At 37.5% G+C, this 24951-nt stretch overlaps 2 protein-coding genes across 2 annotated transcripts; one reads left to right on the top strand and one right to left on the bottom strand.

Moving 5' to 3' along the window:
- The first annotated feature begins 4648 nt into the window (after positions 1 to 4648).
- Positions 4649 to 14510, top strand: LOC116260457 (J domain-containing protein required for chloroplast accumulation response 1-like). Its single transcript, XM_031638810.2, has 9 exons — positions 4649 to 5582; positions 6254 to 7038; positions 7153 to 7550; positions 7723 to 7816; positions 9262 to 9335; positions 9849 to 9914; positions 9988 to 10065; positions 12534 to 12710; positions 14238 to 14510. The coding sequence occupies exons 1-9, from the start codon at positions 5119 to 5121 to the stop codon at positions 14283 to 14285; spliced, it is 2184 nt and encodes a 727-aa protein (XP_031494670.1). The 5' UTR covers positions 4649 to 5118; the 3' UTR covers positions 14286 to 14510.
- Positions 14511 to 15576: 1066 nt separating this feature from the next.
- Positions 15577 to 21955, bottom strand: LOC116261041 (serine/threonine/tyrosine-protein kinase HT1-like). Its single transcript, XM_031639631.2, has 6 exons — positions 21507 to 21955; positions 21271 to 21403; positions 18160 to 18355; positions 16646 to 16770; positions 16402 to 16560; positions 15577 to 16255 (listed from the first exon to the last, which is right to left on the bottom strand). Exons 1-6 carry the CDS (start codon positions 21767 to 21769, stop codon positions 15941 to 15943), a joined length of 1191 nt encoding a protein of 396 aa, XP_031495491.1. The 5' UTR covers positions 21770 to 21955; the 3' UTR covers positions 15577 to 15940.
- Positions 21956 to 24951: the final 2996 nt, after the last annotated feature.

Raw genomic sequence — 24951 nt, forward strand, 5'->3', positions numbered from 1 at the left:
TTCATGTGGGGTTCCACCTTTTTTGTTACAATTCTGATATGGATTTCACATTTCTGATTTTACTGACATAAGGCTTATGATTTACCTTTTCGGTTAAACGATAAGTTAAATGGAAAAAGAAAACCTGGCAACTTATCGTTTTATAAAAAAGCAAATAATGTACGTAACTTCAGAAAGCGTAAGCTTTCCCTCTTCCTTTCATGCCCACGATTTAATTGGATGTCTTTTATTGCAATTGCCAGAAAAACCGGAGCGTGTGTGAGGAAATTAGATAAGTCTGACTATGGTCAAAAGGTAGCCTCTGAAAATTTTCTTATATTCCGACATTTTTCTTGGGACAGACCACGTGAAATGTGACTCGGTTGGGATCCACAGCGAGCTGGCTGTGTCCCTACGGATATTAATTGGTTAAATTTGTTGGACACTTTAAAAAATGGTTCATAAATCTGTTATGTTTTTTAAGATAGGTACATTATTATCGTTCCTTGAAATCAATAACGGTGTGTTCCTGATTAATGCATCACTTTTTTTAATTAAAGTGTCAAATGAATCTAACAAATTTTTAGATTAGATGCACGTGATATTATTGTTCCCAAATGACTCCAAAAAGTATTAAGAGTAACATCCAGCGTTCAATGAGCCAAACCAACTCAATCCGATTTGTTAAAGGAAAAAATTAAGATTCAAGTTTGTAATTCCACTCCATTAAACTTGAATTGACTCGTATACGGCTAGGGGCCTCTAAAAAATCAAGTCAATTACTTGTAAAGTTGGAGCAAAGCTAGTTTATTATCAAGCTCAAGTTCAATTAAGTTTTATTTCACGAGTTTAAACGAGTCAAGCTCAAATTTTGGGATTGTAAATCTTGCTTGTAGTTTGAGTTGATTTCAAGTCTAACCATATATGAGTCGATCAAACCGGTCTAAGTTCAACTTGGGCCTAAGGATGTTAGTAAATCTGATTTAGGTTCGATTTTCGACTGAACCGCATAAAAAATGGAATATGAAAAACAAAATATTCATTAAGAACTCATATTGGATTTGGATATAAGAAATAACATCTTATCGAATTCAAATTTAAGTAAATATTGACCAGATCTGGATTTGGATCAACTATAGTTTTTCATCAATATCTTATATGCATGTCTATAATGTGATTTGGATTAAAGTTAGAAGTCGGGTTTAGATTATGAATTTGGATTTTAGATTCAGATATGGTAATGAATTTGAATTATACGTGTGTGTGTATGTGTGAAAGAAGATATGGTAAGATATACATCCAACTCCAAGATGATCCATTGACATCCTTACTTGAGTTAGTTCTGCATGACACGGCTCATATACAGCCCTATGGCTAATTACTTTATGTTTTTTTGCAACAAAAATATGACCCGTCTTGAAAATATATTCTAAAAATATATGTTCTAAGAACACAATATTTACCTTATCAAAGGGCTTTTATAAGGAGTGCCAAAAAATATATATATGTTGGACATCATAAATAAACCTGAGAAATGAGATCATTTAGTTCACATCCAAAAGTACAATGTTATTACCGACCATCAAATAATTAACTGAAGTGGTAGCATGATACATAATAGCATGCTTGGATTATACTTTCTTCGTTACATCGGGAGATGTAGAATAAAAAACTAATTATAGTTATTTTTAATTTAAAACTGGAAAAGAATGCATCCTAAGCTTTGTAAGTCTATTAAATGTATTGCTGTCACTGGCATGAGATCATATTTTTAAAAAAATATTCATAACTCCTTTATCCAAATATACAAAGAATTTTATCCCACCCCTCACCATTTCTCGCTGTTCTTAAGATACAGGGCTGCTTTGTGATTGGATGGAAAGTTGAACCATGTCAAATACAGTGTCATGCATCTACCATTTGCAGTCTATAAGAATAGCACCCAAATAAATCAAACAACCTAACTTTCAACAACCCACCAGTCCAATCAACTATGTTATGTCCTTCATTAACAAAAAAAAACTAAGGGCAAATAAAAACAATGAAATTGAAAGGCATAATACACAATCTTCTTGTATCATTTCCACATATGAGCTTAATCAAACAGTCAAATCTCTCAATTATATAAAGTTGAGGATCTACTTCCTAATAAACCAAAATTTTATCTTCTAAACAAAAAGGTCATAATTTAAAGGGGTGTTTGATGTCATTGAATTTTGATTTAAGAATTAAAATTTTAGAAACAAAATTCTACCTCAAACTGGAGTTGAAATGAAAATTTCAGTTAGTTCTTTTTGTATTTGATAGCTTCGAATTTGATTACAGAATTGAAAATGATGTGTTTGATAAAGAGTAATTAAAATTATAAAATTAAAAGTGATGAATTAAAACTATCATGTGAAGCAGATGAAAATTCAATAAACTTGGGAATAATATACCCCCTACGATAGAATCATAATTCCACAATTTTGATTCAAAAATAAGTTTACAATTTTTAAATGAAAAGTTCATTGTTGATAACGCAATTCTCATTTCATTAAAAATAAGAATTTTAGTAAATTCCAAAATTTCGGCCTCATCAAACCACCCTTAAAATAATTATCCACCTCAGTAATAAAAATAGAAGTCCCCAAATGAAAGAAAAATTCCTAAAAAACCTCGGACCTTATACTTGTATTTTATATTCAAACACAAACTAAAAGTTCAAGACCAAAAAGTGCGCATGACCGACCAAAGGCATGCATTTTCGTTCTTCATGTCTCCAAAGCAAAACAATTCCGATAAGTTCGAAGAGTGTGCCCCATAATAATTACACATTTGCGAAAATTGGTCATGGTCTAATAATCAAATGTCGGCTTTGTCTCATCTTTCCAGCAGACACGGATATAATTCAAGTATGTTAAAAGGTCTACACAACCATCTTTCAGTAAATTGTATATGAGTCGTATCAAGCCTTGGAGGGGCGGGCCAAGGGTTTGAAAAAACAGATCCGTGTACATAAATCATATATATATATATATATAAAAGGCTAAAATAATAAAAGTATATCATTTATTTTTGTGAATAACTATAGGTACCCAAAGATCACTAACATTACAAATGACTGAAAACACCAATTATAATCCTAATTAAATCAAATTAGTGACTTGAACCTTAAATGCTCCATTGATGGTCAAAACCATGCCAAGCAATGCAACATCTTAAAGTTTGGCTGCTTGTCTAAGTTTGTGAGGAAGTTTAAAGGACTTATAAAGAGAGTTATTAAGTGATTGAGTATCCGAGTTTCTAATTGTTTTGGGGTTGTAACCAAAGCTGCTAGAGAGCGGCTCAACACTAGAACCTAGTAAGCAGATGCGTATGTCTAAAAGAAGTAAAGTATAATACCCCAAAAGCTTAGTTTTATATTCAAGATTGTGAAGAATTTTTGGGGGTCTTATAAAGAAATGTTGTGAAGTGATTAATTGTTTAATGCTTAAACCAAAACTGCTAAAGAACGGGTTGAGATCTACCAAACTGAGTTATGACAAGCAAAGCTTATTTTTTCAATCTATTTATGATCCTAATTTTGCACAACTAATCGTAGAAGTTAATTTCACTTCAATCACTTGATCTATCTTAGTTAGTACTTCTTAATTTGGTCTCCCTTGGTAGAATGCTGGCTTGGGCACCATCCCAATCCTTGTTAAGGCAACTTGCTAAGCTAAGCCTATTGAATTCTTATAAACCACAAATATGGGCAGGAGACAATAAAAAGAATCAATGGCACTGGGTCCATGTGTGAAGGTTAGACTCGAATGGTTCCACAATGAGCTGGCCCATAATGCATCCCTTGCTTGTACCTATTCGTTTGGTCTTTTTCTACACATGTAAGGTACAGCCAGGTCTTCTCTTTTTAAAACCTTACTATTTTTCCAGACCACTGAAATATTTGTCCTTTTTTAGTTCAAATTTTGTTATTATTATTGGTGTATAAGTGGATGTCTTTTGGCTTTTTTTTTTTTTTTATGATATCAACATTCTATCCATGTAGACTCAAGACCCTGATATCAAAAAATTTTTTTAGGTAAGACTAATTTTTGCCTCTAAACCAAGTTTTTCACTTGTCATTCAAACCAAGTTTACAAAGCTGGGTTTTTAACCAGGTTTTCGCAAAACTTGGTTTTCACAAAACTAAATTTTCCCAAACGCTCCCTTAAGATATAGTTGGTAGGGTTTGCCGAACATAATTTACCTACAAAAACGAAGGTTCAACTTAATTAAACGCATGATGTATTACCAGACACATGAATGTCTCACATATTCACAAATATTGGCTTTTAACATAGGTAATGCAACTCATGGCTCGCTTTTAACATATTATTATTATTCTTCTTCTTCCTATCTGTCTTGTTGATGATCTTGAAAGCCGGCTTCCTCTAACCTTACCAAGGAAAAACGAAGATCTATAATTGTATGTGTATAATACGTTTATGCAAACAATAAAAAAAAAAGTAAAAACATAATTAAAGCCAAATCTTAGCAGGATCAACACAATTAAGAGTTGATCAAGGGTTTAGTTGGTTTTGCTGAAATGGCTGGAGGCCACTTGACTCCAAACCCTGGAAGGCCCCCACGTTATCTGCAGGCCCACGACCTCTCTTCATTCATGTGGCCGTCGAAGGAGAGACCAATCTATTTTGGAAAATGCGTTACCAAAAATCATCTTCTTCCCTTCTCCATCCAAGTCATGTAACTCATCATCACCGGCAACTGGTGATAACGGCATCCCCACCGTTCGTCGCACGTTTGGTTGGGGGATCGACGTCAAACCAATGGTGCTGATCCAAGCAAACCATAGTAATACGTATTACGTCTTTTTGCTTTTTCCATTTTTCATCAAAATTCCAGATTTTCGCTGCATCACCGTCAGTCTGTTTCCTCTGCATGCTTGCTTGCTGCTATGAACTCTGCTGCCAGAAAGGGGAGCTCTCTCTCCTTGTCTCCCCTCTCTCTATCTCTGGCTCCCGCCATTTTTCAGAATTTCAAAACCTTGATCGTCTGAATGGAGTCACTCCCGAGAACATCCGGTGCTGATCGTTCCGATTATTGAGGGGTAGTGTTTTTCTCTTTTGCCCTTACTCCAGCCATCTCCCGGGAGGAATGGAGAAGCTTTCATGTACGGAGAACGTTAGGTTGGGGTACAACTCGAGGAGGTTCCTGGGGATGAGGAGCGCGAGCGAGCTCTCGTCGCCGATCATGCGGAGCCGGAACTTCGATCCTGGCGGGAAGCCTCGGCCGGATGCCGAATTCGACTTTGGCGACGTCTTCGGAGGCCCGCCGCGATTAGCTGCCGCCAAGGAGGTCCCCAGCCCGAAGCCGGTTGAGCATTACGGGAACCTGAGGGAGAAGCCAGTTTTCGGCGAAGAGAGTCCGAGACGGCGGGTTGACAAGGACTTTTTTGATGATATATACGGAGGTGAATGTCTTCCTGCTGCAAGAAAGCAGCCGGAGAAGAAGGTGGCTTTCTATTCGATGCCGGGGTCTCGGATACTCAGCCCTACTTGTGCGTCACCTCCCAAAACTGTGCCATTGAGTCCGGTGCCCTCCCTTCCTTCTAGGATGAGGTACCACTGTCTTCTTTTTTCTTAAAATTCTCTTTCCTAACGGGGTACTACGGGAAAGAAATGCGATGTCAACACTGCCGAGTTTAGTTTAAGCTTCTTTCCTACCGATCAATTTTGCAAGAACAGTATCGAGGTGGCCAACAAAGTCATGCTTAAGCTCCAGCCTTGTTTAACTTGTAATTGCATAATGACGCGTAGGCACCTACCTCCGTATCTGTACTGTTTTAGCAGACATGAGATCGAGCCAAGAAAGCTTGTTCATCAGACAACAGATCTTGTTTGGATCAAGCTAGATGATAAGCAGATAAAACCAACTAAGTCGAAATACATGACATTTTCTCTTTTGCTATGTGAACATTTTGACGTCAAAAAATCAGTATCTGAATACAGTTGATGCTTAATGCATTCACTCGATAGATGGTGTATCAGTGGAAGCCTATTAATTTATCATCACCAAGCGCCACTTTTAGTAGGCCGTAATTAACATTCTTGTGAGTACTGCGTAATGCATATGTCCATCCAGACTTCAGCTTGCTCAGGCTTTATTGAATTAAATCTTTAAACAGTCTGCAACATCGGTATCTTTATGACTGAAGTTTGCCTATTTCAGCTAGTTCGTTTATTTGCTAGTTGCTACGGTTAAATTAAACTGTTCTGGGTTCTGTTTTCAGCCAGTTTTCTGATCTAGGCAAGGAAGCAGACAATCGGACATCCATAACACCTACAAGTGGTAGCCCCAACACATACAAACTCTCCAGTGCAGAGGGAGTTCCACCTTCACCAATTCTTTCTGTCTCTAGCCCAAAACTGCAGCCTCATGGGCATGCTCATAGCACCAGATTTTCCGTGCATTCAGTTCAAGGGCAACAGAACCCCGTAAATGAAGTTAGGTCATCATACCAACGAAGTCGGTTATCCCATCAGTACTCTTTCATGGATAATGAGTCACCAAAGCTGACGGAATCATCTGGTAGAAGGTCAGAAGGTGATATTAGAGCTAATGTAATTCAAGCAGGTCATACATCAAAGAACCTGCAAAACAGTAACCAATTTCACTTCTCCATTCACAAGTGGGCAGGAAAAGGAGCTGCACTTTTTATGCCTCTGAAACGTTGGGATGGTTCTGGACAGCAGAATACAAGGGAATCAAAGACTAGGGAGCAAACAACAGCTTTCCAGGAAGTTAGTAGTCGTGATGTTGGGAAAGCATTTGTTGCTTCCACTTCTAATCATGGATGTTTTGAAGTAGATGTTACCCCTTCTCATGACTCAGATCCAAACAAAAAAGAGTATCAACAACAGAAGGAGAAGAAACTTTCTGACAGTGACCGTTGCAATGCATTTGGACAGAATTTAACCAAAAGTGTTGAAAATATTGGTCCTCATCTGAAAGAAGCATCTGAATTTCAAGTGAAGAACATTCCAAGTTTGCTAAAAAATGATTCAGAAAAATCAGGTAATTGATATTATATTTACTGTAGCCCTCAAGCTAGAATAACATTCAGAAAACACCAATAAAATCTGGTTTACATTTCCTAAGTAATGGTCTGCAATTAAAATGATCTTACAGGAATGGAGAGGACGGTTGATCAGCAAGCAGGTACGGGGCAAAATGAGACTAAATCAAGAAACATCTGTGACAGCCAGAACATTAAACAAGCCGCAACAGGTTATGCGTATGAAGATGCAGAAGCAGCAAAATCAACAGTGGATACTGTAGAACCAAATCCTGAAAGCAGATTGCATGGAAATAGAGTGAAGAGCAAGGTTAAAGAATTTATCAAAATATTTAGTCAAGAGGCATCTCAGAAATCCATAACTAAAGCTGATAATAAGGCTGAAAAATCTGGCAGGAAAGGTAAACAACCCTCTAATGTAGAAGCAAAGCTAAATGCTTCTCCTTTAGATACTAAGCTGGAGAAGAATGTAAACAGTAGTGATGATGCAGCATCAAGTCGTACTCTAAAGGTATGTACTAAATAACATTTGTTTACTAAGCTCATCAAAACACCTCCTGGCTTGAGTTATAGTGTTATACTTTTCAAAAATCATGTCCAGAAAGAAAATAGGCTTTATTGTTATACTTATTTATTGTTGATGATTTTTTTTCCCTTTGTTTCTTTTTTTTTCCTTTTACCAGATACATCATATTTTAGAACAAGAAGAGGACTTTGATCTGCAGTTCGACAAGCCTGACATTCATAGTTCGAGCTCAAAAAGATACGAGTTTACTGGTAGATATTTGTCTATTTAGTAACTAATAAAAAGGAATTTTCTCAAAGGAATCACTTCTAAATAGGACATGTTTTCAAAGTCTAGAAACTTTCCATATGTACTCTTTGCAGTTAGTTTCTATATCTTTATCTTGTTTTTATTTTTTTTAGTGCACCCATATCCAGTTAGTTGCTATATCTGTATCTTATTTTCTTAGTGCACCCATATGAACTTTGTTTCCTTTGCACACAGTTTTTTTCCTTGAAAGTTTTATATTTGCTGAAGTATGTTCCTCTTTCAACTTATTATTTTCCTGAAAAGAGATGACACAGCCGATTATGCCTCCTGTATTGTTCTCCTTGTTTAATATTGTCATTAGGTGCTTTTGGTAATTTTCCTTTTTCTCCAACATTTCATATCAAATAACTTATGAAGATAAGTCCATCTCTAATATCTTTGTTTGTCGCTTTTCATGTTTTTGTGTTCTATCTTTCGAAGTTAGCTTTGTATTCACATGCCTTCCTTAGATACGCAGTATTTGCCTTCCTCTTTATTTTTAGTTTGACAGCTAGAACCAGACCAAGATAAGTTTCTACTTTTTACTATAAGATTGTAATATAACACATCTGGTCATGAATATCATGGTTTAGTTTAATTCTTGCATGTTTTTTACTAATGGGCAAACGGCTTGCTTTGATTTTGAATGTATCTAATGCTTAGGTGCAGTTAGTTGACAGTTGTGGTATAAATAGTTGAAATGCCTATGCTTTTTATCATGGCCCTGGATTCACAAAAAAACTTCCGTGTCTGCTCCCTGGACAAATTTATTTAGCAAAAGATGCTTTGAAGTCCTATATTTTATTTGTCTAATTTTGATTGGATGTAGACTGGTATCCGGTTTATCTGCTTATTTTTTTTAACTGTGCAATGTAAATCCTAATAGTAGTACTGAACCATCACTCCATTAGTCATACGCAAAGTCAAAAGTCAAAATTGTAGGTAAGAGGGAGAAATGATTGTTTTGGTGCATACTTACTGTTGGTCTTTTGGGCAACAAGAGGAGCGTTGCTCAGTAGTAGAGCAAGATGGTTCTGTCTGTTGTCAGCTTCCTAGAATTCTCCTTTTGCAAAATTCATTGATTTACAATGTAGTTTTAAAATTTAAGCAAATGATGGTGCTTCAGTGTGACCCTTCAGTGATTTAGTCATTGTGATCAAGGTTCACATCCATGTATATGCACCATTTTCCTGAAGATTAAATATGCATGTCACATGCAATCGGCAAAACTGCAAAACCTGTGACTTTTAAAACAGAAGGATCAGAAACTTAAATTTTGGGCACAAGGCCACGTGCAAATGTTTTCCAAATATGTAATATCCGTCAGAGTATAGAAGATAATTTTATTTTTCTATGCTTTATATAGAAGATAATTTTATTTTTTCTATGCTTTGTCTCTTCTAATCAGCTCAAGAAACATCTAAAGTGGCACATGATCTTAAAGGCAGGTCACCTAGTGATAATCTTCCAGGGAATTGCTTGGTATGTGTACTTATCGTTTTCATCTCTTATTAAATCATGTCAACTTTCCTCATGCTTTTTTGTTAGATTCTTGTAGCATTGATAGAAATGAAAGTAGCAATCTAGAGATATGCTATTTATTCTTCATTTTGTGCTACGCACTGTTGCCTTTCTTTTATATTGCACAACATAAAGGCTACATACAGCATCCCAAAAGTCCACATTGAAGTGCTCTAACTACATGTGACAGAATGATTAAATATTTTTTCAGTCATAACATAAAAAGGAATTCTTAAAAGTGGAGTAGTTATCCATCTTTGGTATGCTTCGTCTAATTTGCATTCATGCTGTTAGCTCATGTAAGCAGCAATAACCTTCACTTACAAAATTTTAAAGAGTAATTAGCTTCTGTCAGGAAAGCACCCTAGGCTTGTTGAATTTTCCAGAACTTGTTGCTGCTTAACGGCATACATGTCTATTTCTGGCTATGTCTTCATTCCCTTTAAATATCTACTTTCTGAAAATTGCCTACAGGTGGAGCCATCTTCCAATGACCCGAAACATGAAATCTTGACTCCTCAACCCCAGGAGGAGCTCCAGGTAAATTCGGAATGTAAGTTTCATGCATCAGTTTCTTTCTGTAGTTTTCTTACGGCCCCTTGAACTCCTGCAGAATTTGGACGCCAAAATTAGGAAGTGGGCAGATGGAAAAGAAGGAAATATCAGGTCGTTGTTGTCCACATTACAATATGTGAGCTGTTTTACCTGCCACAAACTACTGCCTTTTTCATTTTGATTTCTCAATTTTCTCTTCATGGTCCCAATATTACGAACAATTTACCATCACCATTGTGATATGATGATGCTATTGCCTCAAGTGGTCGACCTTTGCAGGTCATATTTCTTGATCCTAATGAAGAATCTGCAGAGGTTACAGTTCTGATGTGGTGCGAACATGTACATTATCAATGCAAAATTTTAAAAAATAGCATTATGTACTTTGCTTTCAAAGAAATAATTGTGCCTACAAACCATTTCGTATTTCATTCTAGAAACAATTTCAGCATGGCATTAAAAATCCAAATGTTTCTTTGATTCTTGTACACAGAATGTTGCAATACTTGTACTTAGACTACTTACTATGTCTTTGATCACCAAATTACTTATTAACATTTCCCCGTCGTATTTTCTCAGCATTATAATTTCAACAAAACTATCCTCTACCAATGATGACATGGTATAGCTTGTTAAGTAGTGTATGAAAGCACTAGAAGAAATTTCTGTTGTGCTTTTTTAATGGAAGTGTTTATTTTAAATTATAATTCTGTGTGAAGACTGCCATGCTGTTCTTATTTTTTGGTCCTTGAGGTGATCATATCTTGTGAAATGGCCTATGGATCAACTGGCCCTGGTGGTCTCATATTTTTCATTTATTCTTTGTATCTGTACAATTCAGAAACCAAGACAGCTGTTCTTTTTTATTAATACAGCTGAAAGGCCATCCTTTTCTTATCCTAGCATCATGTGCCCCTTTACCATTCTCTTTTTCCAACCCCTGGTATTGGTTTTAGGTATCAGTACCACATATCAAAGTTTGAATTTTGAAGGCAAAGCTTCAGAATGATCTACAGCATTTTCTGCTCAAACCACTTCATGTGAGGTCTAGGCAATGAAACATCATATTTCTCTCATTTCCTTTGCGAAACTGATGTGATTTGGTTGCCAATAAGGAGAACCCTTGGAGCCATCATTTGGGGTAGTTGTGAAATTATGGTCACCATTGAAAATCTTCCGCACGTCATTGAATAGAGATGAAATGTTAAGGCTCTGGAAGGCCTGGTGCTGAGTTTAACCTCAACTCATTTTCATTAAGGAAACATATTTTTCTTGTTTATATAATTTCTAATGTTATGTTTTTATTTTTCTGTGTCAATTTTCTGTTCATGATTTGACACCCTTCACTGTCAAAACTATAATTTGCAATTTTCTTTTTGTGAAACAGCTTACCGTAGCAATACAATGAAAGACTTTAAAAGCATAACAAGTCATTTACACTTACCAAGTTGGGATTTAATCTAGAAAGGAATTATGTTGGTACTTTTAAAACATGTGAAATTAAGTACATGCCTGATGAGATAATTAAAGTTAAACTGCAACAAGTAAGTCTGAGATTTAGGCTGAACTGTAACAGCCATAAGCAAGTGCTATGATCTCTGCTTGCACGATTCCAAGGTGAGCATGATACTGCTCTTGCTCACTTGAAAGATCTTACAGAGAAGAACATTTGAGAACCCAGATTTTCATGAGACAATTATCTAATCACCTTGTCCACTTTGCTTGTAGACTATCAAAAAGTATAGAACTACAATATAAGTGATTCAGGCAAATCTTTCACATGTTATTAAAGAGTTATAATCACGTTCTCTGTAAATGCAAGATATTTTAATATAATTCCGCTGCATATTGAATGATTTACATGTATATCTAGAAGCGAAATCCCTGTGTTCCACATGTTCACATTGTTATTATTAGCTTCCACTGTTAGAGAAGGAATCATGTGCTTTCATTCTCAAAACTTTCATGCTAAACCTATAAGCATGCTTTCATAATGCAATTCAATATCAACTAATAACTTTGATTCTACAATATTCAATCCATACAATAATGTTCATGCGCCAAATGGTTGTCTCAATTGATATATGTAAGTACCCGTGCCTTGATCATACAAGCAAGAATCCGCCCATCTGTATGAACCCACATATAGTTAAGTAGAGAAATTATAAGAACCAAGTGAGGGTACCTAATGATGGTACAATGAAAAACCCAGGTTCCAGAACTTGTATGCAGAGAGAGAGAGAGAGAGAGAGAGAGATGATACATTAATGGATTGAGGCAGTTTTAAACAAAAAAAAAAAAAAGTCTTGATATGACTTCTTGTTGCAAAGCCTTTTTCTTTATCACGTCATCAATTCTTGGCTACATTCTATTTTTTTGTAATAATGGATTCTGAAGTATCCTACACTGTGTGATCTATATATAGTTGTTTGTGCTTGTATTCTTTTTATTGTTTTCCTTAAACGTGCTCCCCCTTCCCCTCCCTTTTTTTTTGCTTAAATGCATTTTGTTGGGGCAGTTTTAGGAAATGTTATTCTGCTGATGTTACTTGCAGATTATTTATAGAGAATCTGTTTGATACATAATTGCTTTTACTCTTTGCAGATTTTGTGGCCAGGAAGTGGTTGGAAGCCAGTGCCCCTTGTTGACATAATTGAAGGAACTGCAGTGAAGCGAACTTATCAAAAGGCTTTGTTGTGTTTGCACCCAGACAAATTGCAACAGAAGGATGCAACAGTGCACCAAAAATACATAGCAGAGAAAGTCTTTGACATCGTACAGGTAAACACTTTAAAGGAAATACAGATAGGGTGCTCCTATAGTTCCTTAGGAAAAAAAATTACATCTCATAAATTTTCAGCTTTGATTAAACCCTGCTTTTCTGTCTCAATAAATGTTGGTATGATCTCATGCATAGATTTTGTTTAAGATCTTCAGTGAACTGTGGCACATTATGTACCAAAAATTATAAACTTTCGAAGTGTAAAAGGAAAGATCAATGGCATAAAATCAATGACTCACAATGCATCATAGTTTGATGAGTTAAAAATCACGATCTTATGTCCGAACTATGATCCAAAGCATGATTTGCAACAAAAAACTATGCTATTGGGACTACTGATATAGAGATCCTGGATATCCAATGCCCTGAGGATATGCTTTCTGAAAGTGGCTAAACCCATGGAATAGTATGAGTATTTGGGATGGAAGTTGAGATTTTACCTTGGGAAGGTCTGCCACAAGGACTATGACGACCAACAATATTCTTGTATGATAGCAGTTGTCATAGTAGACATGCATACAGAAAGGCATAGAAAACATGTGCGCTCAAGTTCCCAATGTGTTCATAGATAAAAGGCAGTCTTACGTTTTGAAGATACAAGTGAAATGAGACCTTTTCGAACAACCCTTTCATTCGGTCCACTGATATTCTTATCTAATTTAAAACATGAGCCTTCTGAACAGGGGCGGAACCAGGATTTCGTTTAGGGATGGGCCAAATAATCCAACTTCAAATTTGGGTAGGGTCAAACTGAACTGAACCTAAGTAAAAAAAGTACATTGAACAACTAATTTTTTTTTATTTTTTTAATGTAATTTTTTTTTCCAGCTAGTTCGGGGCGGGCCACGGCCTAGGCGGGCCCCCCCTCCCTCCACCCCTGCTTCTGAAAGGAGTAATCATGCTCCCCTTTATGAAAAGTGTAGTCAGACATGGGTTTTTAGGGACTTTTGATTAGCTGGTCAACCACGATGTTCAGCAAACAGGTTATGAGATGCAAGTGCTTAGATTGATCCAAACATAAAGCTACCTCCTAGTATAGAAGACACTAGAAGGTCTTCTCTTGACACCAAAACATTTTATAATTCGAGTTGGAGAGATAAAAACTGGAATGTTTGGTCTTCTCTTGGCACCAAAACATTTTATAAATCGAGTTGGAGGGATAAAAAATGAGCAAGATTGATTAAATACTTCATTTTGTTAATCCATCTGAAAGCCTAATGCCATTGTAGCTAGTCAAGATGGCTCTCATCGCCTAGAGTGGAAGGATAAACCACTTACTGGCTATTTATAGCTCTCTTGAGCTATAACAAACGAGTATGCTTCTGTCTAAGCCCTGTTTCAAAGCAAAAGAAAGACCTTACAGAGAGAGCTTTAGTTTGTTCTCTCCAGTAGAACATAGTACAGGATGTATATATTCTGACCTTATGGTTCATGTGATGCGGTCCATTAGATGTGACGCTATACTCTCCTGAATATTTGAATTTTGAGCTAATCTTGGATTATGCTGTCTTCCATCTTCTATGCAGGAGGCATGGACACATTTTAATGACATTAGTTCATTCAGCTCCTCATGATCCCGTTGATGTCAGCACCATTTCTTTGGGTTGTCAGCAAAGTGTTATTGTTCCTTGTGCATCTATATGGCCCCAAAATTTGGTCGTGGCTTATTAGTTGTCCTCAATCATATAGCAGGTGTAAATATGTTGTTAACTAGTCGATTTCAACGGCTTGTCCTCAAGCACCAAAATCCAGTGTAAATATGTAAGTTTTTATTTAATTTTTCTTCTTTTGGTGTAGAATCTCTCTCCTCTTTCTCTCATACGAAACGCCTCTACTTTGTGTTCCTAGAGGTTTCATAATTTACTTTTCTTTCTTACGTCCTTGGCTAGGAGCATCGGGCGTCATTCCAGACATTTAGACTTCTGCATCTATACCTTTCTCTGTCTTTTGTCTAAGGTCAATTGTAGTGGGAAAATGAGCCACAAAGAGCCTTCACTAGTTTAGTCATTCTACAAAGTGCCAGATCATGTGATCACTGATGCAAGCAGGTTTAAAATCTGCAGTTGTATTGTATACAGGGGAACGTATGAACCGAATCCAAGGGATGAAAAGGGCGAAATGAAACACCATGCATGGCTCGAAAAAGCCGGAGATGGATGACGTCCCCACGACCTTAATAGAGGCGTTTAAGCATATGTTTTTTTTTTCTTTTTTTATTCGTCTTGCCAAGATTACGTAATTACAGAAAAAAAGCACAAGTTTTCAAGCCGCTTTATCCCTAGCCTACAATGTTTGTCTAATTGCTGAATTTAGAAGGTAGAAATGGATGACGATGGTGATTGCAGTAGCGTGTTCTAAAACCAAGCAAATTCGTTTCTAAAACCAAGCAATTCACCTCAAACAAGTTTGCTTTGAAGCAAAGAGGTGGAACACACAGTTACCAAGAGTCGAGACAAGATCACTTGACATCACTCTGCGGTCGAAACAACAGTTGCACGTGGAAGGGGAGTCTGATCCTCGGCAACTCTCTCAAGTCTCGACGTGATACCATTGCCTTGTTTACCCATGCCAACTACCGATATCCAACTGCCATATGAAAAGAGATTCCTGGGGAAAGAAACCAAAGAGGCGTTCATTCCATCAACTCACAGAGCCTTTCTCCGGCAATTGCGGTTCGGGACTGTAACCTCCAATTCCAAACCATCCAGTACCATCCACGACAAGATATTATTCCATAATCAAATCCTGCTACGACTACATTTTGCTTTCTAACTTAAAATAGAGGGCCTCACTCTTCCAATCTGATGCAACCATTGCCACAGGAGATGTGCCTTCTTGGGGATTTCCAAGCGTGAACAACAAAGCTTAGGGTTAATGTACCTTCAATCTTCTCTCTTCTTTATATATGACAAAGTCTAGTCATTACATCTGTGGAAAAGCAAATCATGAAGGCTTAACAGATAAAGCTTCAACAGAAACAGCGACTGGACTTCGCATCCCTCGACAAACCTTCTTCCGAGGTAAAAAGAATCACCTCTAGGCTGCATTCCTGATCCCCTGTACAACGGTCGTATTCCAACGATGGCAACCGACTGATTCGGATCTTGTACAGCTGCATACCACTAACCGCCCCAATCGTCAAGGCTGCATATGTTTGGCAGTTCAGTGAAGCAAAATTGACCGCCGGAAAGGCTTGCAACTTGAAGCCTTCAAATTCTTCACTGCAGCACTATGACGAAAAGCACTCGTTGAAGCACCCAAAAAAGCGAGAGGACCTATCTGGCTTGATATCAATGCTGTCGTTCTCTTGTGATTTGTCCATCAGACGCCGTGTGCCAGGAGAATCAGTTGCCATATAACTGCTCTGTCCAACCTGCATTATAGGTGGAGGCGTGGTTTCAGAAGGACAAATAGATGCACGAAAGTTACAGAGCATCTGAATGATTTGCTGAAACTCTGGCCGACTATTTGGGTCCTCTGCCCAGCAGCACTCCAACATGGCAACAAGCTCTTTTGGGAGGTTCTCCACATCAGGCCTCACTTTCTACAAAAACACATGCAAACGTGGCAGCAAGAAAATCAAGCGTCAGCAACAAATTTTTATCGCAAAAAATGCATAGGGTAACTAATACTCTTTTAAGTATATCTGGAACCTGGACAGAAGAGACAGGAATGTGGGAAACACAATACCTTGAAAGCTGCAGCATAAGCGGCCTGGAGGTTGGACATACCCTCAAATGGTGACCGGTTGGTTAACAATTCCCATAAAACTATAGCGAAACTATACACATCAACTTTATGATCATAATGCTTCTTATCCCCTCGACGGAGTGTAACAGTGCTATAAAGCTGTCAAGCAGTAGGGCCTGAGGCAAGTAAGAAGCTGTCCTGAATGATGAAAGAGAAACAAATGCTTTCGCAGGTCAAGTAATACCTCAGGGGCCATCCATCTGTACGTGCCAGTTTCGGCAGTCATCATCTCAGTCAATGTCTCTTCCCTTGCCAATCCAAAATCAGCCAACTTGACCTTTTTGTGGTCCTGTGTCAGGAGTAGGTTATCTGAACCAAACAGGAACCACGTGTGTGAGAGAGAGATTGTGAGGTAGTTATTGTACCGAGCACACTAGTAAAAAGGAAAACAGAATGAAAGTGCTTCCTCTTACACATATGAGGACTCGATAGAAAAGCACAGGGCCTCCAAACTAGAATGACAAAGGGAACTTGCAAACTTTGGGGTGAACACAAGCAGCAGTCACTTATTTGGTTTCCAAAAGGAAGAAAATAAAATTTTGCACTTCATTGACCCTATGTCACATGATTGAGACTCCCGTTCAAGTGTCATTGCAAGCGATTTGCTGCAACAACCATTAAACTCTCTTGGCCATCATGCATTCCTAACTTTGCTGGGCGCAAAAGTAGACAAATTATGGCTGGAGGCTGGAGCAGGGAAAAGGCGTACACACTGAAGACCTAAAACATTATATTTCAATTTGATGAAGCAATTATTGAACTAATGGAGCAACCATAATTTAAATTTTAACAACAACAGTGTGGACAACTAGCTCTTTACCAAACTTTAAACTTGGTTCTGAACCATATATGTTTTAAGAACATCATGGAATACCCAAGTTCACGGGAAAAACTTTCAATCCATAGTCGTATGTGAAAGATAGCTATCTAGTTAAGCAGTAGGCACCTAGTCGACTAGGTGCAACCTTAGCATCTAGGACCGTGAAAGTGCCTAGGTGAGATGGCACCTCCAAACTTATTTATTTACTTATTTAGAACAGAATAGCGTGTTTGTTAGATGAATATTTCTGAAATTTGAATTCCTTTCACTCATGCAAAATTACAACTTCAACATGATAGATTACATTTTCACATCCATCTTGCCATTTAAGTTCAACGGCTACTACGTTTTAACAATTACTGCTGTTCTTTCTCACATTTGTAAGTACCCTTTTAATGGCTGATGCCTCAACACAAAGGTAAGCAGATGGCATGAAAAAATAAAGCAATGGTTGGCATGGTTTCAATACCTTGCCTAAGCTTTCTGAAAAGGATCACTCAACAACAATGAACGAGTGTGTAGTTTGAATAAAATTGAGACTAGTGTGCCTTACATGAGAGAACCCACAAATTCAATCAGTGTGTAGGGATGTTAAAATGGGTTTGAGAGTGCATAATTTTGTTTGTTGTACATGGACATTGACATGCCCACTCCAGAACCATTAAGACATGAAAATGGACCCCTCTATGCTAGTAGAAACTTAAAATATTCACAAGGAAGCTATTCCAATTCTTCTGAAGACAAAACCTTTAAAGAATAATCTTAAGACACTAATTAGTTAGCTACAAATAACATGTGTAATAACATATAATACCAATTTGTCTATTTCCATCCTGTATCCAAGATCTGAAATTTATGTTCAAGTGCTTGAGAAGTACCAGGCTTCAGGTCACGGTGGATAATCCCATTAGCATGCAAGCATTCCATTGCACGTGCAATATCCAACGCAAAACTGATTGCAAGGCGTAACTGCAAGCACCCAGGCCGTAAAGATCTCAAGTATTTTCGAAGTGAACCCCCAAGTAAGAGCTCTGTTACAATAACCATGTTCGCCTCGTTGCAAGCGCCAATGAACTGTTTCAAGCCCAAAAGACAGTCACGAATCAAATTTGATGCCACTTAATTAGGGAAATAGGTCAACCAAATGTAACTCACTCTGTAGCACATGGATATTATTTCCCAAGTACAATAAAAGGAGGCTCCAAATTTTCTGAAGATATGGGTTCAACACATTTTATAAGAATACATAGCAACAACTACCTCTATGTTTCAGATGATTCAAGAATCTTTTCCAAAAACGATAACATCAAGAAAGTAGTCTTATGAGAAGCATGCATTTGCCAAAGTGCAGAAAAATATACAGGACCAGAAGATCACGGGTCTAAATGCACAAACAAAAAGGTTTTCTTTCTAGGTCCATCAGTCGTGGTGCAAATGAGAAAAAGCACAAACACATACAAAATTGTGATCTATTGGTGACAACTGACGACCTATATTACTAAAGCCATTCTCCACACTATGTTTATGCATAGAGTCATAAGTCATTGTTTTGAAACACTAACAACGATATGAATACATGAATTTAATATTGAAGCCAGCCTCTGACACATTCAAACTGGACAATAACTTCTGGAAACAAAAATTTAAATAACAGAAATATATTATTTGGAACAGTCCAACATTTCTTCACATGTTTAGCAAAGGAAATTCTTTCATTCACAATGAAATCTTCCAAGCACTTCCGGCTTTCGAGAATTGTGATATGCTATTAGCACTACTTCATCAAATTAAATTTATAAAATTACTTGCTTTGGTTATATATGCAATTTGTTATTGGGCAAGTAGTTCAAGGCAAGTTCAGTTATCTTTTATTCAAGTGTTCCCTGGACACATGTTTTCCACCAAAAGCCCTTTACAATGGCAATAAATATAAGATTCAGAAGAGAACTTTTGAGAAAATCAGCCATAGTAAATACGGCGAAGAGTCATCTTTATCTCTGACATAGTCTACAGATACAAGTTCTAACTTACTAAAACAGAAAAGATCTGATGAATGGTACTTTTTGGAATGATAAAACAAGTTCATGAAGAGTAAAAACATTGGAAAATTTAAGATTGAATTGCAGAAAAAGTTGATATACATCTATCATCTGACTTACAGGCAAAAGTCATTAAGTAACAAATAAGAACTTAAACCTCAATCCGAGCCTTATATATATATAGATGCGCAGTGGATATATAAGAGAGAGAGAGAGAGAGAGAGAGAGAGAGGCCTACTCAAGTCCTACTAAGATTTAGAGTAACACCACTGAATTTTTTTTCACAATAGTAACCACAAGGAAGTTATCTAGATGGTTGACTTTGTAAAACCAAAACTAAGATCGGTTTATTATAATGCATATATGAGGTTTATAAAGATCTAAAAAACCAGAAACCCAAAATTTCCGTAGATATTCTGGACCAAAAGATCATATCTTTCATGAAAAATAATGATACATGCATCCCTTCTTACCAATGGCACAACAATAAACGCATCTATGATGTTATTTTGCAAAAAAGAAAAAAAATCAGAAACTTCTTAAATCTTAGTAAGTGTATAAAACATGTTTTAATCATCACAAAATTAACCCGTATATATATATATAAAAAAAAAGTACTGTTCAAGTATCCATTCTTAGCAAAGGTACAACAAGAAACACATCTATGATGTTATTTTTGAAAGGAAAAAAAGGGAAAAAAAACTTCATAAATCTCAGTGGGCATACTAAATATGTGTTTTAATCATTGTCACAAATATCATTCTCGGACAAATCTCAGTGAGGTTCTTCTCGGGTATTTTTCGGCGAAGTTGTTCTTCTCATATAAATCTCAGAAAAATATCGACAATTTTTAAAAATTAAAAAAGTAACAAAAAACCTAAAAAAAACCTTGGAAAAATTCAAAAAATTTAAAACCTCGGAAAAATATAGTAAGATTTTCATTTTTGCAAAATTTTCAAAATGCCATGATTTTTTCTTATTTTTTTTGTTTTATTTGGTTTTCTTGTAAATATTGCAAGTTTTTTATTTACGATTTTCCAAAATCTCGAGATATCTATGACACGGGACTTTTAATCAACACAAAATTAACCGATCTTATAAGCACCAAGTTTTGGTGGTAGAAAAATCAACACTTCTCATGAAAACAACTTGAATAGCATGCACGTTGATATTTTATATTTTTATTTATAATATTTTTTCAGCAACAATTTTAGTAGCATAAACATGATTATTTCATCGTATGATATATAGCACGTACTGAATTACGAAAGTTTCTTATCGAGACAAATTTTAGCAATAGAAAAAGAAAGTTCATACGGTACCCAAAAAAATAATGGAAAAAAAATTACGTTTTTCTGTTAGGTTCTGATCCACAACATTGACTTATAGTAAAATAAGCAAAAACGAACCCATCTATGTAATCGGATTAATAAAAAAATGCTGTGCCCTTTATAAAGTATCCTGATGTATTTGGACTCAAATTTCTGAGAGCTACCAACCACTCCGAGGAAAAAAAAAAAATGGAACCTTTTATGTCTTAGAATATCGCTCCCTTACAAATTAGGAGCATCTGTTTCTCTTTTGCTTAATCCAAAACCTATATATGTATCCATCCCTTTTACTGACTAAAACGGCAGTAAAATTAACTATTAATAAAAGCAGACATCGAAGCCTCCAACTTATCTCAGGGCTAAAATAGTAGAAAACTCAACTGCAGAAGGATCCACGGGTCTAACGGAGGCAGCAGCAAGCTTTAATGAAGAAACACAAGCATCACTGCTATACTTTTTTTCCCCCCCTTATAAGCAGCACAATATAAAAAAAATGTATCCAATAAGTAAAAGCAAACCCGAAGGAGCAAGCTATTCCCATCATCTCAGAGAAATCGGCATCCCACCGAAAAATAAGCAATCCGTACATCCAAGTAAATGAAACAGTAAATGGACTTACCGTGACCAAGTTTTCATGCTGAACCCGTGAAAGCATCTCAATCTCCCGCAGAAATCTCTCCCTCCGCCTCGCGGATTCCACCGCCGTCCCGCCAGGGTGTACGATCTTTACTGCCACGCTAGCCGACTTATACCTAAGGTAGACACAACCCCGCAAAGAGGAAGCAACAGAGACAGATAAGAATCCACAAAGCCTTAAGAAAACAAAGTCAAAGAGAGGGGTAGAAGAGGACTCACAGGCCCTCGTAAACCTTGGCGTGGCCGCCCTCTCCGATCTTCGGGCCGAGGAGGAGCTGGTTCGGATCGATGAGCCAGCGCTGTTCGATCTTGAGATCGTCCCGGCAGAGCTGGCCCCTACCGAGCCCCAGGTCGATGCCGCACTCGGAGGCATCTTCGCCGGCGAAACCATCCCTGTCGCCAGAGATCTCGGGGATCACCCTGGAGAGGTTGACGAGATCCTTGCCGGAGGGCCTTCGGGCGCTGTCGTCTCTGTGCATCATCGGGTCCTCATCCACAGAGCTGAGCCGCTCCCCACCCTCTGCTCATCTTCTCCTTCCCCCTTCCTCCTTTCCGTTCAGCCAGAGAGAGAGAGAGAGAGAGAGCGGAGAGAGCGAGCTCTGAGCGAGAAATGAGGGTCGCTGGATGTTAAAACAGGGAAGGTGTTACCCGGTTGACTCCAGACTCGAGAGAGAGAGAGAACAGGGAATGAGGAGACTGCAGTCTTGTCCAGAGCCCTCGGACACTAAAATTATCTTTTTGTCCTTGATCTAATCAGCGTTGGACCCGGCTGAGCTAGGTTCTCGGGTTCAAGGTTTCATTTGGATTAAACACGAACGGCATTAGCATAGTTGATTTAATTAAATGAACTTCTAAAAAGATGTGTTCACAGTTAAAATAAAATGCTCAAGAAAAAACATCCCAGAGTATTTCAAAATACATGTTTCTAATAAAATTCATATTAACATATTTGGTATACAATAGATACCAAAGATATAAATCAACACAGATTGCCCTCGACAAATCTGACCGTTTTACTTAAGTTAGCAACGAATTCAATGCAACTTTTCAAAATAATTTAAGGCCGACTGCTGACAGCATTGAATACAAAGATGAGAATCATGAAGAGCGAAACGGGAAGTTGTCAACTGATTTTTATATTGATTCTATTTTTCTACTGCTGAAAAGAAAACAAAAAAAAAAAATCTCATCATGACATCATACTAAATATGTTGGGAGAAAGCTGCTGACGGATTTGAATTGGTTCTGGATCGATCGGAGCGAAGATCGGACGGGGTGGCGGCTTGCGTAATTGTACCGCGGAATTTGGGCAAAAGGATTTTGACCAAAACGCTTTGCCGTCTTCTCACGGAGCATTTGGTGAGAGCCATCCGCAGCGAATGAATCGTCGGTGTTGCGCCTATTTCCCCGTCGCCGTGTCGGTGCAGTCGCCGAAGCAAAAACATGAGATAAAGCAAACGCGAGAGACAGAGTCCAGAGCTTCAATGATAGCACGTCTGCCAATGGATCGGTAAGACGTGTTTGGAAGGACTTTTTTCTCTCGTCTCAACTTCAAAAAAGTAACAATACGAAACCAGTTTTATAACGTGATTGGATGAAAAATGTCGTGTCTTTTTTTGTTTCGCCACTAGACGAAGATTCGTTCTCCCTACCAGTCAAACATCTCAAAAGAAAACTTGGATGGGAATAAGAGGGTCGAGGTCTTTTACTTTCCGCTTTCACCACTACACAGAACCCTAATTTTATTAGCAAAGTAAAAAGGTTACCGGACCAATGTTTTTTGCGTGGCCTAAAGAAAAGGCACACTTGTCACAACATGGCACATCCATGGACATCGGGTTGGTAAAAAAAAATCTTCCAAGTCATAGTTGGTGGGCTCTTGTTTGACACGTTGCTGGAAGACTAACACTGTTGACCATGTAACCTTCGCCATTGATCATAAAACTCTACTATGGTCTGAAAAGTCTGCCTTGTCTATTCAAATTGGGTTCCAGAAATCTAGTTCGAAGGTAATCACAGATCCACATAGTTTAATGGAAATCCTAATGATTGTCAAATTCTTACTCTTGTTTAATTCCATCGAATTTTATCTGTTGATGAAATCAAAATAACCTATGTTCATGTTCATGGTATTTTCATATGAGCAAGAGATTAACAACCTACCACCCGTAAAAAGCGGCATAAAGGTCCTCCATTCTCCTTGCCTTCGAGGTTGAGAGTCCTAAATGCACTGAAAATGAACTTTTACACGTTCAAACTTTACTTGGGTTTTTCTTTTATGTTCCCAACTGATTTCGAGGTAGCAAAGAACTCTCAATCTGCGCACCAAGAAAAAGTTTCTGCTATGGTGACTATTGCACTAACTTAAGACTGAGAGCAACTAACATAAATTAATTCTAAAGTGAGTTCATCAAAGCATGGCCAAACTTGTCGATGGAGAAAAAAGGGGTACATTCATTTGAGAGTTATATCATTAAAGCATGACCGGTGACTTGTTATTTTCTCAAACGTTAAAGAGTCTGGAAGTTTAAATTGACAATCTCTTCGCAAGCCAAACATGAACCGAGCTCAGTCATGTGTGTGTATCCATAGAATCGTATCGTACACGTTCGTGTGTTCATGAATGACTTTAGAGAGAGAAAGACAAAGAGGATTAAAACTTTTCATTTCAGAGCAGAGACGCTCAATGGTTATGGGATGAAGTTGCAAATAAAACAGAATTACAGCGGGTGAAGTCAAAGCGGGAGGCAGAAAAGGCAGTGATTTGACTCTTCCTCTAACCTCATGTCTCTGGCCTGTGGTCTTCGGATAAGCTTAGCCACAGAGCCAGAGATCAGGTAAAATTCTTTTTACACAAAAAAATGTTATGCTGCAGAAGCAACTTCATTTATGCTGCGCTATTGGACCTACTCGAACAATATCAAAAAGGATAGTAGCAGCCAAATCTTGCTTTAAAACGATAAGGCATGAGGGAGAGGTTTAACCTCTCTCTCACTCATATACACAACAGCAGTTCTCCACTTCATCTGATGCAACAAATCATGTTGTTAATCATTAAGGATTTCCAATATGGCCGAAGATAGATCATTCTTGGTTCGACTCGACTCGACTCAACTCGACTCGACTTGAATTAATAAGCTCTTACAAGGTGTATGCCTGAGGAGTAGAATTCAAATCATTGCTGCACTGCGAATCATAGTTAATGTTTTTCATCTTTAGTCATCAGGCAACATTCAACATCCAACAACTCCTATGCTTGAGGATATATAGAGTCAATGCAAAGAAATAGCAACATTCAACATCCAAGGACTCCTATGCTTGAGGATATATAGAGTCGATGTAAAGAAATAGTTGTCTGTGAACAAATAGTCTTGGGATAAAATTCTACCATTGTCAGACCACACCCTTTTCGAGATAGAATCATCTCGAGAACAAGAACCGCGTGACTTTTAGTTTTGAAATGAGAAGGAGCTTGGCTTGTGTAAGGCAGCATAATTTCACCCTAGGTAAGCAAACCAGGCCCGAGTATGTCAATTTGGATTAGTCCAACCGGTTCAGCAGTCAGTGTTGAGAAGAAAACAAGAGCCAACCAAGACGCAAACGGTCCGTAATGGCGAGGGAAACGATCTCTTGATGTGACATTGCGATTGTAAATATAATTTTT

Source organism: Nymphaea colorata, chromosome 9 (genome assembly GCF_008831285.2).
Source record: "Nymphaea colorata isolate Beijing-Zhang1983 chromosome 9, ASM883128v2, whole genome shotgun sequence".
Taxonomy (NCBI): domain Eukaryota; kingdom Viridiplantae; phylum Streptophyta; class Magnoliopsida; order Nymphaeales; family Nymphaeaceae; genus Nymphaea; species Nymphaea colorata.

Excerpts from the sequence above, each read along its gene's own strand:
- LOC116260457 (XM_031638810.2), top strand. The coding sequence starts at position 5,119 with ATGGAGAAGCTTTCATGTACGGAGAACGTTAGGTTGGGGTACAACTCG. Across the intron at positions 9,336-9,848 it reads ATCTTCCAGGGAATTGCTTG|GTGGAGCCATCTTCCAATGA; the intron begins GTATGTGTACTT and ends AATTGCCTACAG. Across the intron at positions 10,066-12,533 it reads TGTTGTCCACATTACAATAT|ATTTTGTGGCCAGGAAGTGG; the intron begins GTGAGCTGTTTT and ends TACTCTTTGCAG.
- LOC116261041 (XM_031639631.2), bottom strand. The coding sequence starts at position 21,769 with ATGATGCACAGAGACGACAGCGCCCGAAGGCCCTCCGGCAAGGATCTC. Across the intron at positions 21,404-21,506 it reads GCCAAGGTTTACGAGGGCCT|GTATAAGTCGGCTAGCGTGG; the intron begins GTGAGTCCTCTT and ends TGTCTACCTTAG. Across the intron at positions 16,561-16,645 it reads ACAGATGGATGGCCCCTGAG|CTTTATAGCACTGTTACACT; the intron begins GTATTACTTGAC and ends ACTGCTTGACAG.